Source organism: Lepidochelys kempii, chromosome 10 (genome assembly GCF_965140265.1).
Source record: "Lepidochelys kempii isolate rLepKem1 chromosome 10, rLepKem1.hap2, whole genome shotgun sequence".
NCBI classification, from domain to species: domain Eukaryota; kingdom Metazoa; phylum Chordata; order Testudines; family Cheloniidae; genus Lepidochelys; species Lepidochelys kempii.
This window is the reverse complement of record NC_133265.1, coordinates 60,911,397-60,927,932: the sequence shown is the minus strand read 5'-3', so window position 1 is coordinate 60,927,932 and position 16,536 is coordinate 60,911,397. Positions and strand designations below refer to the sequence as shown.

The 16,536-nt window shown below is 41.4% G+C and overlaps 1 protein-coding gene across 4 annotated transcripts in view; it reads left to right on the top strand.

The window, feature by feature from the left end:
• The window catches only part of UNC13C (unc-13 homolog C), a 427,801-nt gene that overhangs the window by 335,583 nt on the left and 75,682 nt on the right, over nucleotides 1-16,536 (top strand). For all 4 annotated transcript variants that reach the window (XM_073303829.1, XM_073303827.1, XM_073303826.1 and 1 more), the window contains 2 exons: nucleotides 7,485-7,608; nucleotides 10,995-11,051. In XM_073303829.1, coding sequence (XP_073159930.1) covers nucleotides 7,485-7,608; nucleotides 10,995-11,051 — 181 coding nt within the window. The remainder of the gene's footprint in view (nucleotides 1-7,484; nucleotides 7,609-10,994; nucleotides 11,052-16,536) is intronic.

The following is a 16,536-nucleotide window of genomic DNA, read 5'->3' as shown; positions in this document are numbered from 1 at the left end:
TTAGTGTATTTAGTCTAAATAGTTATTAAAGAAGTTGTTTATTCTTCATAACAATTTTTGGAGAGATGATTCTTCTCTTCCTGAATTGGTTGAGAGAGTTGTTTGATCATGCCAATTTAATTAATTCCCCGTTATTAGAAATATTCTATACTGAAATGGCTTTTTGTATTAGTAATTAGTTTAGCAAGGTCCTTAGATTTCAGGTTGGTATATAAAGCATTTTACCATTTACATAGCAATGATATTAGGAATTATATTAGGAGCTTTGCAGTTAACTAACATTGTTGAAAGTCTGCATTTCACAAAGGTGTTTGTCATTTCAAAAGTTTTAAGAATACAAGAGGAGGTTCTTCTTTGAAAAAACAGGGTATAGCCTACTTTACCACCTAGATCTATTGCTCTGAAACACAACCCCTTACATTCCTTTTCACAATCAGGTCTTTTCCTAAGACATGAATCTTTTACATGTTTTTTTTCTTGATGTGAGGATTTGTACCAAACTGGCATTTTATATAATCGGAGGTGTCCTGGTTTAGACAAGACACTTTGCTGAACCAGCATGTTGATCTTTAATATGTGCTCATGGTTAATGCCTGGCTTTGAGGGTAATAATTGTGAAATATTGCTCAATGGATGGAAAGGTTTTCTGGTGTTATGACTGTAATGCTCAAAGGCAAAGGCTAATTCATAATTGACTTTCTTCTTCGAGTGATAGTCCCCAGTGTATTCCATTGTGGGTTACACATGCACACCATGTGCCTGGAAGCCAGAGATTTTGAAAGTAGCGTCTGCTGGTCTACACATGCATCCTGGCTCATCTTGTGTCTCTGACCGAAGGAATAAAGGGTTGTGTGGATCGAGCATCTCTTCCAGTTCCTCCTCACCACCACATAGTCCTGGTTGGAACCTTCAGGGTCTGTAGCTTGGGCTTTGTCCTACAAAATAAGAATTATCTAGTTTGTAAACAGTTTTAACAGTTAGAATTATATAGTTCTTCAGTAAAAAGAAAAGGAGTACTTGTGGCACCTTAGAGACTAACCAATTTATTTGAGCATGAGCTTTCGTGAGCTACAGCTCACTTCATCGGATGCATATCGTGGAAACTGCAGCAGTCTTTATATACACACAGAGAATATGAAACAATACCTCCTCCCACCCCACTGTCCTGCTGGTAATAGCTTACAATTTGTGGGGGGGGGTGGAGGGTGAGAAAACCTGGATTTGTGCTGGAAATGGCCCAACTTGATGATCACCTTAGATAAGCTATTACCAGCAGGACAGTGGGGTGGGAGGAGGTATTGTTTCATATTCTCTGTGTGTATATAAAGTCTGCTGCAGTTTCCACGATATGCATCCGATGAAGTGAGCTGTAGCTCACGAAAGCTCATGCTCAAATAAATTGGTTAGTCTCTAAGGTGCCACAAGTACTCCTTTTCTTTTTGAGAATACAGACTAACACGGCTGTTACTCTGAAAATAGTTCTTCAATGTTTAGATTACTCTCCTGGGGGGACCCCCTCCACCATGCAACCCATTCAGGTACCGGACTATGCCCAGGACTCTGGGCTTCAAACTCTATGCTTTCTACATGAAATCCTTCTTGGTCAGCGACAACTACCAGTGCTGCCTGTTCTGCTTTGGGGAAGATCACAACGCAGCGAGGTGCAGTATCTGCCAATCATTCCCCAGCTGTGCACGAGAAAGGTGGGAACTTTGTCTCTGCAAATACCTCATGGAGAATACCATGAGACCCCAATTGGACCAAAGCCAGGGCACTCCCCCATACATCATCCTAATTCAGCAAGGAGTGTGCCTGCAAGCTCTGACTCTGGTGTGGGAGAATATACCCCTCACATGCGGGATCTCGTCAGGAAGCACTCTCATTAGCATGTGACTAAGTCTTCCTCTAAATCCACTTCAGAGAAGTCTGATTCATCTCTAAGTAAGCCATTCACCTTGGCCCATGAGGGCTTAGTATGTCCTAGGTACCAGAGGTATTATAAGAAAGCCCATAAGTATTGGGCTGCATCAGTACCAGACCACATGCCTTTGGTACAATCATCCTCAGCACCTCCCAAACCCTAGGATCCACTGGCACCAATGAAATCTGATCACTGTTAACTTCGGGCATCTCCCTCATCGTTGGCTTTGGTGACTCAAACAAGTGGATGGTCCTCTCACTGGGGAGGTCTGAATCCGTTGCCACCCTACATGACATTTTTGCTTTCCTGGATCTGGAATCCCCTCCTTCTCCAGGAAGAAAACTCCACCAAGGGAGTAGACTGCTGGAAGGAGTTTATCACCCATCCCATAGGCGGAATACATCTCCCCTCCAGTGACATCAAGCATACCACCACTGGAGTTGGAATCAGCCTTCTCTTCATCCAGAGATTCCGGACCACCTGAGAAGTCTTTCTTCTCTTATCCTACCTATCCTCCACCACCCAAAAGATCTGCACCTGTTTAGGACTAACTTCTGCCTCATCTAACTCTGAGCTGCTGGTACCCCATGCCATAGGGGCCCCATGACCACCTACAGACCCCTTCTTACTGGCCATACTGGGGGGATCAGTACCCCCCTGCAGAGTTGATCCAAATTGCTAGGGAGTCACCCTTTGTCTCCTCTCTAAGGGGATGCTCAGATCTGCCATGAGAGCTGATAGAAGAAGAGGAGGAACATTACTCTCTGGATCCAGCAGTTCCACTGTTACCAGTAAGACTACCATCTTCATCTTCAGAGGATGCAGTAACTCCTATTCTCCCCACACAACCCCGATGACTTCAGGCAGTTCTCAGACCTTTTTCACAGAGTTGCTGGAGAACTTCAGATTCTTCTTGAAGAAGTCCAGGACTCCCAGAACAAATTCTTAGATATCCTCCACACATCCGAATCCAGGAGAATATCACTCCCCATTAATGAAGTCATACTGGAGCAAGCTAGGACAGTTCGTCAAACCTCTGTCAGCTGCATTCATACCCCTAAAAGGTCAGAGAAGGTTATTATGTGCCAGCGAAAGAAGCAGAATTTTTTGTTTTCTCACCCCACCCGCAACTCACTGCTGATCCAGACCACTTCTGAAAGTGCTAGACAGCAATATCCCCGGTCTACTCCCACTGATAAGGCAAATGCCTGGATCTGCTGGGGAGAAAGGTCTCATCATCCAGCCTTTTGGGGGTTGTCTAGCACTCTTTTTCAACACTTGGAATGGAATAACAACAGACATGTGAGTGCTGAACATCATCCACTCTGGGTATAGGATACAGTTTGCATCCCTACCTCCTCTAAAATCCTCCTTCAGGGACCACTCTCACAAGAGTATTCTCAAACAAGAGTTGAACTACTTGTTGCAGTGAGGAGCGATAGAACACATCCTTCCTCAATACCAAGGGAGAGGGCTTTATTCAGCTTACCCCCTATTACTCAAAAAGAAGGGCAGTTGGAGACCAGTCCCAACTTCTGCCAGCTCAACCACTTCATTCCCAAACTCAGTTTTCATATGGTCACGCTGGCCACTATAATCCTGTCTTTAGAAAAGGGCACGTGGTTCATGGCTCTCAATATGACATAGACATTCATCCCACTCAGAGATGATTCCTCGGATTCATGGTAGGCACCGAACATTTTCAGTACAGAGTACTCCCCTTCAGAATAGAGAGTCCTTACCAAGATAGTCTCAGTAGTAGCAGCCCATGTCAGATGTTGTGGGTTCATTGTCTTTTCCTATCTCAATGACTGGCTCCTTGTTGCCAAATCCCGCCAGCATGCCTATGCATCAACTTCCATAATGCTACACCTTCTCTCCTCAGTGGGAGTCAGTGTAAATGCCAAAAAATCTGTTCTCACCCCCCGCACCACATAATCTCTGGACTTCATCAGGGCAACCTTGAATTCTATCACTGCAAGAGTGTACCTGCCCAAGGACAGATTCCAGACCATGAACAATATCATAGCTCGCATCACAAGCAACCCTCAAGTACCTTTCAAGATATGTCTGTCTCTCTCCTAGGTCATATGCATCTATGCCAACCTTTAAATGTGACTGCAGTCAGTATATTCCCCAAACCACCATTCCATGAACTCCATGGTAACAGTTTCGGCCAAGGTAGTGTCTTCCCTGCTATGGTGGACAAACCCTTGTCAGGTATGCATGGGCATCTCCTTTTCTCTCCACCTCTCTGGACAGGACCATTATTACAGACACATCCCTATTAGCTTGGGGAGCCCACATTAACAGCCACACAGCAAAAAGTTCCTGTATATCTTGAGGGTCCAGAATGCACGTCAATATCCTGGAGTTATGAGCAGTTTGGAAAGTATGTGAGTCCTTTCTTCCATTCATCCACACTCACTGTGTCCTTATAACATCAGACAACATTACAACTGTCTTCTACACCTACAAGCAGGGAGGAGTGAGATCTGCCTCCTTGTGTGTAGGAGTCAGCCTCTGGAACTGGTGTATCAACAATCAAATCACCCTATCGGTCATCTATCTTCTGGGAAAGCAAAATGTGCTTGCGGACTCCCTCAGCACACATTTTTCAGTCAACCACAAGTGGGAGCTTGGGTACTGCACAATATTTTCAGTCTCTGGGGAACCCCAATCAGGGATCTGTTCACTTCTCATGCAAACAGAAATGAACTACATATTGCTCCAAAAGAGCCCTAGGTCATCACTCCCAGGGTGATGCTCTGCCTCTTCCTTAGTTGGACCAGCTCAACTATGCCTTCCCTCTGCTCCCACTCCTGCCACAAGTTCTATGCAAAATCTGTCAGGACAGAGCACCGGCCATCCTGATTGCCCCCTTCTGGCCCAGACAGTTTTAGTTTCCCAATCTCCTACACATGGCATCCTGACCACTAATCATCCTCCCAACATTTCCCAAGCTCTAACCCTGTGCAACAGCAAGATCAAGTACCCTGATTTGCATCCACTCCACCTCAGAGCTTGGTATTTGGATGGGCATCATCCTTAGAACGTTCATGCTCCACAGCCGTACAAGACATCCTCTCTAAGGACTCTACTAGATGGTACCTAGCTAAATGGAAGCACTTTTCTTCCTGGGCACATCAAAGAGGCGTTCTCTGAGAAACTACAGATATTCCTCTCATCTTGGACTATATTCTTTCTTTGAAGACATCAGTCTGTATTCCAATACCCACCTTCCTTCCCTTCTGCTTTAGATCTTATCTGATTTGCAGTAGAGAAGGAACTGGAGAGGCAGTCAGTCCACTCTGCCCTTTATCCCCTCAGTAAGAGACACGAGGTAAGCCAGGATGCATGCATAAATTAATGAACACTACTTTCAAATTCTCAGGCTCAGGGCATATGCATAACCCACAGTGGATTATAGATAGGGATCACACACTCAAAGAACCTCCTGTTACAGGAAGTAACCGCCTTTTTCCTTCTTTCTCTGGGACATAATTTTACACTGCTGTTGCTTCTAAAGGTCACATTTTATGGGCTATATTTTCAGAGACTGTGAGCACTCTCAAATCCCATGAAAGTCAATTGCAGTATCTCAGCACTTCTGAAAGTCAATCCCTTTTGTATGCTTTTCTGTGTTCCTTTTCAGAAAGTTGTGACATTTTTACTTGTGCTTGTTGCTTTGTACTTGGAAAATATAATTTACATGAGCATGTTTCCTGCTTGGGGAGTGTGAGTGATTTAAGTGGATTCCCAGAACGCCAAAACTAATAGACCCCAATTGAGTTTTTGGTGAATATTTCTTCCCAGAAGCTTACTTCTTGGACAGGGTCCAAGAAATAATGACTTATTTTTCCACTGAGATTGCAGGCCCATATTAGGGAAGCAGAAAGTGCATCTGGAGAAGTTGAATATGATCTAAAAGGGCCCAAAAAAGAGCTGCAAAGAGGAGAGAGGGAAATAGAAAGAGTTTTTAGTTTGCTTTCTGTAGGTTCCATGTAATATATTAAATACACCATAGAGTACAGAGGAAAATCTGGGAGAAATCTGTACACTCTGTTTATTTGGCTCTTTGTCAGTTGGCACTGCAGCTCAGTGTAACTGGCAGTGTGGAAAGCACCCATTCTTTTCCCTTAATCTACTCTACTCTATCATAGGAGCTGACTGTTTTTGCAACACAAAAGCCAGATTCCTAACCCTGAGAGAAGGCTTTCCAGCAGCTGTATCTATATGTCAGCCTTTCATTTCTAACCATCTATCTAGTCCTGTGTGTAAAGCTGCTGGAAGCATAGACCGTCTTAGTCTTAACTTCCTTTGACATGAGGAACATGATTCTCTTTTACGTCTGTAAGAAGACAAAGGCCAAAAATCTTCACAAACACACATGATCTGTCCTTGAATGGTAAGAATGGAATGCCCCATTTGATTCACTCTTCTATTGAATCAAACCACAAATCAATATATATTGAAGGTACCTAACACACCTTTCTTGAAATATAAACAAATACAAATTTAATTTTTTAAAAGAGGTTTTAAATACTTGCCAAAGAGACACCATTTTTGTAAAATTTAGATGTATATTTAAATGTAAATGTAATCCAAACAAACATATATACAAAACAAGGAACTGAGATAAAAATGCTTCTAAGGAGTATCACCTGCCTTGTAAATGTATGTGCCTTCTGCTGTGATTATTTCTCTGTTACTATCACTTTTCATATGCATACTTATAACAGATAATAGAAAGATTAATCGGTACATATACATACCTATGATGTGATTTGTACATCCTCTGTTATATGCTCATTTACATGAACAAAACTTACATAATATTATAAGACTCCCCAGATACGTATTTACAAATTGCAGTTTTTTTAAAGAATAAACAGAAGATTTTCTCGTGTGTGTACTGCAGTAAAAGGTGCTTAATTCCACATATAGCATGTTTCATGAACACCCTCTTAGATCCGAATAAACATGTGATGGGAAAGTGGTCCTCCAAACACTTATTACGGAGCCTATTCCTACTACTCAGTAGTCCCATTGACTTTAAAAGAAATGTGTATGCATAACTGTAAGTGTTTCAAGGCATCTGCTCTACATTTGTGTCTCATATCACAAGCAGTTTTAACTGCATAGATGCAATATAGGATGACAAAGGAGCTTTTTCTTTTTAAGCAGAAACTAATTTCACAAAAACCCTTTAAGTTTTTTTAACTATACCAATCATTTGAGCATAACTTTATAGTTCAAACGTTATGTTTCATTTTCAATAAATACGGTGCTGTTGGATACATTAAGCAGAAGCATGGTAAAAGGGTTGCTAGATGTTTACATGGAACGTTTGTTCCTAATCTAGAAGACAAGATTTGAAAAGTTCAAAAATCCATGTGAAGAATGCTGTGAAATAACACTGATCTCTAAAAGGCATTATTGGTGTAGTGGTTCAGAGAAACTCTAACACAAGGTAGCAGTTAATCTGAATTTATGTTAATTCAGAGCCTTTGATGTTTTAATGCTAGATTTGGAGACCAGCCTGTGTTTTACTTTATTCCAGTTTAAGTCTCTCTGCAAAATTCTGTGAGAAGACAGTTCTGAAACGGGTTTTGAAAGAGCTGTGGAAATCAGTCCTGAACAAAATAGAAAAACAAATCGTGCTTCCACCATTGACAGACCAAACCGTAAGTGTCAAAGCCATGATTCACACACATTAAAAACGTTTGCAATAATCACCTTGCTTAATCAGACGCCTGGTAGCAGTTTTTTAAAACTTCCTTCCAGAAAATTCCCCCCAAAGAGGAACTTGGTCACTACATGCAGCTTGCTGGGCACTTTTTCAGCAGAAAAGCTGGAGCAGATCTTCAGTAGCTGTTTTGCAAGTCCTCACTATTGGGCAAACTGCCTGCCCATCCTAGATTGGGGCATTCTTGCAGTGCATTTCATCAAGGCGGGGTGCAATGTAAAAGGCAGGATCACTTTCATAGAGCATGTTTTAAAATGTTATTTGTGATGACTTTATTGCCTGTGGTGAAAATTAACAGCCAGATGATGGCTCGCCCTTTGTAGGTGTGCAAGAACAAGAGAGAACACAAGCAGCCAGCCACAGTGAGCATTCAATCACTGTACTATTTCAGCACAGATGCTAGCCTTCCCAGGAGGCTAAGAGATGGGGATGCAGAGTGAGAGCAGGCCTTGCATGCCCTTCCCCAAAAGCCTCCTGCTATATGATGCCTCATCACCACCCCAAAATGCAGCCACTTCCCAGCCAATGACTCAAAGCCACAGTCTGGCTCTAGATTTGTTAACCAGACATAGAGAGGTCCTCTTTGACGGCAGGGGAGGGGTTGCATTACCAGGATGACAGGAAGCGGGGAACATGGTACAGCTGGAGGAGGTTGTTGTGCTACCTAAAGCAGTAGTGAGGGTAGCCTGACATGATCCTCAATTGGGGATGCCATCTAGGGATACTGTACTTACAGTACTGGTGTAGGGGGGTCTGTCAAATTCTGGGTATACCTTTATGAGAAAGCAGTAAAACAATTACCTCAGACTTGTGAGATTTTTGGGGGGGGAGAAGAGGTAGTGTAATACAGAAATATTATTTTTGTTTGGTGGGGGGGTGTACGCGTAGGGGGGTTAATCTTGCATTTAATGAGTCTGCTGTCTTTTGTTACAAGTTAATCATTATATTGTTACAGTGTGTCCAGAGACGATGTTACTGTATATATTGTTTTGTTATTAAAACAGCTAAAAACACTGCCAGGGAGCCAAAAGTAAGAACTGAAGCAATTGCAATCACAGAGCTGCAGATGACATTTATAATATTTATTGGGTTTCAAATGTAAATTATATCTATTAGAACACTATGCAGCAGGGACGAGCTCAAATCCTAATGAAAAATTCTCTTGAATAAATGTAACCTTTTCTCTTGCACAGCTAGCAAATATAACAAAGTCCAAATCTCTCACTGATGACATAATTAATCATCACTTTCCAATAGCAACAATTAAAATTTTGTAAAGTATTGCGACATACTATAGACAAATAAAAGAAGGGGTTTGTACGTATGCAGTGAAAGTATTATTAAACTAGACTGCAGTTAAATAATACTGGACCGTAGAGCAGTCCACATCGTGGGTCTGTCCCAGAGCCACTGACCCCCTGGAAAATCTCAGTTTGGGCAAATTCTGTTCCCTCAGAAAACCCTTGACCACGTCTAATCACAGACTGTATGAGGCCAACAAGAGCCTGGTCAATTTTACAGCTGCTTATTGTAACCCTGTAGTCAGTGGGAAAACTGACAAAAGTCATGTCACATTGCTATTTGGTTAAGCTCTGGTGAAAAGACCTGCCCAGTTCAGGCAGAAGCCAGGATGGGAGGAGGTGGGATAGAACCTGAGGACCCTCTTCTGCCTCATCTCCCACCCAATTGTCATGAGGCTTTTGGATGGCAGTTAGGGTCCAGTGAGAGTGTGCACCTTCTCCTTTCCAGGAGCCAGATGAGTGTGGAGGCTTCTCATTTATCATCAACTAGCCAGAGGCCAAAATGGACAGGGACAGACCTGGATAGAAGTCCAACTTCAGCGTCCTTCTAAACAGCAGGGTTGGATTGTGCTGGGCCCCAGAACCTCATTGGTTTGAAATACCCCTCACACGCACCTTTAACATTGCCTCCTGACTAGTAGCTGTCTAGTATATTTTTCAAGCCTTGTTTAGCAGGAGCATAATAGAAGCAGAGAGATAAAATAGAACATATATGATCCGTAGTGGTCAAGGGAGGTAAAAATTAGTTACAAAAGAACAATGGACCAGTTTTTAAATATGATCACAGCACAACAGGTGTGTACAGTGCCTCACCATCTGTTAACTTCCAAAATGTAACTTCCCTAAAGTGATACACAGTATGATGGATAAGGTGCATAGCCACAGGCTGGTTTCATTTTTTGCTAATCTTATTTGTAATTAAATCATAGAATATCAGGATTGAAAGGGACCTCAGGAGGTCATCTAGTCCAACCCCCTGCTCAAAGCAGGACCAATCCTCAATTTTTGCCCCACATCCCTAAATGGCCCCCTCAAGGATTGAACTCACAACCCTGGGTTTAGCAGACCAATGCTCAAACCACTGAGCTATCGCTCCCCCGCCCCCACCCCCCATCAACAATAGGATACTTCAAGGAAGTTTCTTCCCTTTACAGAGATGTGAATACCACTTCCCTTGCCAGAGGGTACAAGCACAGACACGCTGAAACAGAACTTGTTTTACAATATGCAGAATTTTTCTCTTACCATTCTGGCTGCCAATAAGCAGTGAGAATTTAAGCTAAGTTTATAGATTTGAAAGTAAAATTTCATTAGTGGGGATACACAGAAACACAAAGACCAGTTTTGAAAATTGAGATCTTCTGGAAAGATTGATGAAAAACCATTCTATTGTCCCATTTAAGTTTAGCTGATTTCTGTCAGTTGGCTTTAATGGAAGCCAGTCATCTAGAACCACTCCTTGTTAAGCTGCCAAAAACCGTTGGTAATTACAGTTCTTGGGGTAATTGTGCTGCAACAAATGTTTACAGTGCATTATAGAAGGATTCGAAGCAGATGGTTGTTTAACATAAAGGGGTAACATAAACCTTCTGCATCTTGCCAGGATTTGATTATTACAAAATATTGTTTTGTCTACATATATGCCATTCAAATATATTTCAACACAATGTTTCTGGTTCAATATAGAGATGCTTGGACTTTACACAAGTGAATATTTCATAGAAGTCAATCGGAGTTGTGTTTCTCAGGTTCTGCAGGATTGGGACCACTTTCCTCCACACTGACCTATATATTTCCAAATATTTTGCTTTGTCAACTGCATCAAAATATGACTTAATTGGAATTGAAGGTTTTATTTAACTTTTGATCTGCAGAATACTGAAGATAACCAATGTGATAAAGGCCTTTTCTTCAAAAAATGGGCAGCTATTTAACAATAGTAATGATGTTGAGATAAAAAGCAAAAGCTCTGTAGTGATGTTGAAAATTCTGTATCTTCAGTTTCAATTTTGTTTGTTGATAGGGGCCCCAGATGATATTTAGTGCCGCTAAAGATCTTGGACAATTGTCGAAGCTGAAGGTAAGTAGGTTAAATAAATCTACATATGTCCTACTGTAAGGAAAGAGTGGATAAACGGTGTGCTTACCCTCTTCTCCTCACTTGTGCTTACTGTCATAACTGGCCCATTGAAATCAAGGGACAGCTTGTGTGAGTAACTGCTCGGCAAAATGAGTAATGGTTTCACATTCTGTTTCTGCATATGCATTGCGCTGATCACTAGTTGCTGTCAGGAAAATATTCCTCCGATCTCCATATTGCACAAGCGACCAGGTGTAATATGGGTATTTTAAACCTTCTCCTGAAGCATTTATCATTGGCCTCTGTCAGTGCAGCATTGGCCTGAAGTTACAGGGCTACATGGATCTATTCCAGCATGGCAATTCTTAGTGTATGTTCCTGTGTATCATACACAGATCTTCACTGTAACTGTCTATTATTAACATAAAATTATCCTACTCCATGGTTTGCTGCAGAATTAGTCTTGAATAGAAATTGTGGACCATTACATTAGAACATCTGGCTTCCTCCTGGGACCAGCTTCAGGGAAAATAAAAATAGTACATGACCACTTGTAAATTTGTCCAGCTGATTGTCTACAAAGAATATAATGGTATGCTCTGTGCTTACTCTCTTCTACATTAAAATTCTAGAGCACTCTGCTTCCATCGGCAGTAATTGGTGTTATGTCTTCATGGTTCATTTCTAGTATTGACAAGCAGCTCTGGCTAATGGAAAAAGGATTGGGTCTCAAAGATTGGCAGTGAATATAAAAAAAATAATTAATTTGTAAACAATCAGCACAGTTTTGACATCAGCATATAAACCCTCCTGAAATGTGCACAAAAACATGTGTATGTGTTACCACATACATAATATTGTACTCACATATAACAGCGTACGTAGAAAATAGTGTCACAGGAATGAACCATAGAATCATAGAATATCAGGATTGGAAGGGACCTCAGGAGGTCATCTAGTCCAACCCCCTGCTCAAAGCAGGACCAATCCCCAACTAAATCATCCCAGCCAGGGCTTTGTCAAGCCTGACCTTAAAAACTTCTACGGAAGGAGATTCCACCACCTCCCTCGGTAACGCATTCCAGTGTTTCACCACCCTCCTAGTGAAAAAGTTTCTCCTAATATCCAACCTAAACCTCCCCCACTGCAACTTGAGACGATTACACCTTGTTCTGTCATCCGCTACCACTGAGAACAGTCTAGAGCCATCCTCTTTGGAACCCCCTTTCAGGTAGTTGAAAGCAGCTATCAAATCCCCCCTCATTCTTCTCTTCCGCAGACTAAACAATCCCAGTTCCCTCAGCCTCTCCTCATAAGTCATGTGTTCCAGTCCCCTAATCATTTTTGTTGCCCTCCGCTGGACTCTTTCCAATTTTTCCACATCCTTCTTGTAGCGTGGGGCCCAAAACTGGACACAGTACTCCAGATGAAGCCTCACCAATGTCAAATAGAGGGGAACGATCACGTCCCTCGATCTGCTGGCAATGCCCCTACTTATACATCCCAAAATGCCATTGGACTTCTTGGCAACTGTTGACTCATATCCAGCTTCTCGTCCACTGTAACCCCTTTTCTGCAGAACTGCTGCCGAGCCATTCGGTCCCTAGTTTGTAGTGGTGCATGGGATTCTTCTGTCCTAAGTCCAGGACTCTGCACTTGCCCTTGTTGAACCTCATCAGATATCATTTGGCCCAATCCTCTAATTTGTCTAGGGCCCTCTGTATCCTATCCCTACCCTCCAGTGTATCTACCGCTCCTCCCAGTAGAGTGTCATCTGCAAACTTGCTGAGGGTGCAATCCACGCCATCCTCCAGATCATTTATGAAGATATTGAACAAAACTGGCCCCAGGACCGACCCTTGGGGCACTTCACTTGATATCGGCTGCCAACTAGACATGAAGCCATTGATCACTACCCATTGAGCCCGACAATCTAGCCAGCTTTCTATCCACCTTATAGTCCATTCATCCAGCCCATACTTCTTTAACTTGCTGGCAAGAATATTGTGGGAGACCATGTCAAAAGCTTTGCTAAAGTCAAGGAACAACACATCCACTGCTTTCTTCTCATCCACAGAGCCAGTTATCTCATCATAGAAGGCAATTAGATTAAACAGGCTTGCCCTTGGTGAATCCATGCTGACTGTTCCTGATCACTTTCCTCTAAATGCTTCAGAATTGATTCCTTGAGGACCTGCTCCATGATTTTTTCAGGGACTGAAGTGAGGCTGACTGGCTTGTAGTTCCCCGGATGCTCCTCCTTCCCTTTTTTAAAGATGGGCACTACATTAGCCTTTTTCCAGTTGTCCGGGACCTCCCCGAGTTTTCAAAGATAATGGCCAATGGCTCTGCAATCACATCCGCCAACTCCTTTAGCATGCTCGGATGCAGCGCATCTGGCCCCAAGAACTTGTGCTCATCCAGCTTTTCTAAATAGTCCCAAACCCTATAGTTTTAGTCTCACTTGTATTTATAGTACCCTCTGCACAATATATAATGTACCCAACATTCTTTGCTATTACTCCTGCTCAAGTACAAACAGAATAAAAAGTTCCCTGTAAGTAGTTATTAAACAGAGGCTGTCACAGCAGCTGCGATGCTTCATCCCAACAAAAACATGCAAAGCAAAATAAATTGACCTTTTTTTTTAAAACACAAGGTCAAATTGTGACACTGCTCCCTGCAAGGATGCTCAAGGGGCAAAGGACACAAGAAACCCTTTTCCCACCTTTTGTGCTTCTGTGAATATGACTTGGGAGTTCAGTCACTACTCCCTCACAGTGATCCCATGGATACAAGGTGCTTGATACCAGTATCATGGCCCATATACACCTCTATGCTGGCCACTAAATCTGGCCAACTCAAAGAATATAAGAACGGCCATACTGGGTCAAACCAATGGCCCATCTAGCCCAGTATCCTCCAAAAGTGGCTAGTGCCAGATGCTTCAGAGGGAATGAACAGAACAAAGTAATTATAGAGAGATTCATGTCCTGTTCTCCAGTCCCAGCTTCTGGCAGTCAGAAGTTTAGGGACACCCACATCTTAGGATTGCATCCCTGACCATCTTGGCTAATAGCTATTCTCCATGAATGTAGCTAATTATACGTTTGAACCCAGTTATAGTTTTGGCCTTCATAACATCCCCTGGCAACAAGTTCCACAGGTTGACTGTGTGTTGTGTGAAAACGCACATTCTTTGTTTTAAACCTGCTGCCTAATAATTTCATTGAGTTTATGTGTTCTGTGAAGGGTGTAAATCACACTTCCGTATTCACTTTCTCCACCCTATTCATGATTTTATAGACCTCTCTCATAGCCCCCCTTAGTTGTCTCTTTTTTTTTAAGCTGAACAGTCCCAGCCTTTTTAATCATTCCTTCATATGGAAGCTGTTCCATAGCCCTCATCATTTTTGTTGCTCTTCTTTGTACTTTTTCCAATTCTAATGTATCTTTTTTTGAGAAGGGTGTTACCAGAGTTCCACACAGTATTCAAGACGTGGGCAAACCATCCATGGATTTATATAGTGGTACTACGATATTTTCTGTCAGCTTTTTTTTGACAGCCACTGCATATTGAGCAGCTCTTTTCAGAGAATTTTTCACAATGATTCCAAGATCTCTTTCTTGAGTGATAACACCTAGATTAGACCCCCATCATGTCCTATGTATAGTTGGGATTATGTTTTCCAATGTGCATCACTTTGCATTTATCGCCATTGAATTTCATCTGCCATTTTGTTGCCCAGTGACCCAGTTTTCTGAGATCCCTTTGTAACTCCTCACAGCCAGATTTGGACTTAACTATCTTGATTAATTTTGTATCAGCTACAAACTTTGCCACCTCACTGTTTCTCCATTTTCCAGATCATTTATGAATATGTTGAACACCACTGGTCCCAGTACAGACCGTTGGGGGAGCAAGCTGTACCTGCCTCACTGGTGTGTGCTGCCAGGCTGCAGCACTGTCCTTCCTCACCCCCATAGTACTTGTTGAGGGACAAAGGGACTGAGTGACTCATGAGTAGAGCTGGTCGAAACTCTGAATTTCCTTTTTGTGGGAAAATTTTGACAATTGTTTTTGTTCTGATTGAAAATGAAAATAAATATTTTCAAAATTTCCTGAAAAATGGAAATTCTGAAAAATGTATGTTTTGGAAAATTCTCATTTTGAAATTTTGAATTTTATTTTATAGGGTTTTTCATTTTTATATGTTTTAATGCTTATGTTATTTCATGATCTGTCTGCAGGAGCAGTGCATAATAGTTGATGTTCTATTTTTACTGTATTTTAAAAATGATTAAGGGCAGCTGCTACTTTAGGACTGATTGAAACATCTTTTTTAGATCAAAGTGTCTCCTGTTGCATTGCAAAGAAACAGATTGCCACGGATTTTAAAAATAAAATTAGCCTATTTCAACTGTATTGTTATGTTATGGCATGTCAGTAAAAGTAATGTATATTAGGATTACTGACATGTCATAAACAATATCATTTAAAAATGAAAAAAGATCAAATTCAAAATTAAATTGAGAATCTAAAACTAAATTTCAAAATTTTCAGAAATAGATTTTTTTCTCATGGGAATTTTGTTAACATAGTTTTATTAAATATTTCAGTTTTCACAATAATGGCATTTTCCATGAAAAAAAAATCAACCAGCTCTAGCAGTGAACACTTTCAAAGGGATTTCTATTCCTAAGTCATTTTGGCAAGTTGGGAAAATCCCAGTCAAAAGACATAACCTAGTCCTTACTGTACTGCCACAGATTCCACCCAAATCAGTGTATTACATTAGCAAATTAGCCTACAATATCTAAAAACGTCTAGACTCTTCATTTTTTACATGATTTTACATTTGTTTTATTGATGTTCTCCACTCTGTACCAACTTGCCATGGTATGGTGGTATTCTTGGGCACAGAAACATTATCTTTATCAGAGAAGTTAAAGCAGAGATAAAAGAACAGGAATGTAGCACTGAACCCATTCTTTGTATTCTCAATATGCAGGTAAATCTTCCTCTTCCAAAGGAATTCCAATGATTGATTCTTTACACATTCAGCTACCTCCAGGAATATTACATGTAAAATGACAATGAGCTTTTACAGCCATGCCAGCTGTAGTACAAATAAAACATCTTTCTATGTGGGATAAAGCAAAAGGGCAGACTTTTGCCAATGGTTTCCAAAAGGTTGATTGTTTTTCCTCTCTACACCAGTTTTGAACAGCTTAAGAAAGAAGCAGTTTTCTGTTTCTCAACTGTGTAGGACATGAAATGCTAACATGATAAAAAAGCTTCTGAGTTTGGTTTTTATGCCAGTCAGTTTCTAGCCAATACCAATACTGGCATTTGAGTTTTGTAGAAATGTGGCAATTTGTGTTTCTTTGAATAACAGCCCAATCTGATACAGCAATTAAAATACAGCCTAAGTAAATAATGAGCTGTTGATTTCACAAAATATTTTTCAAGAATACAAACCTC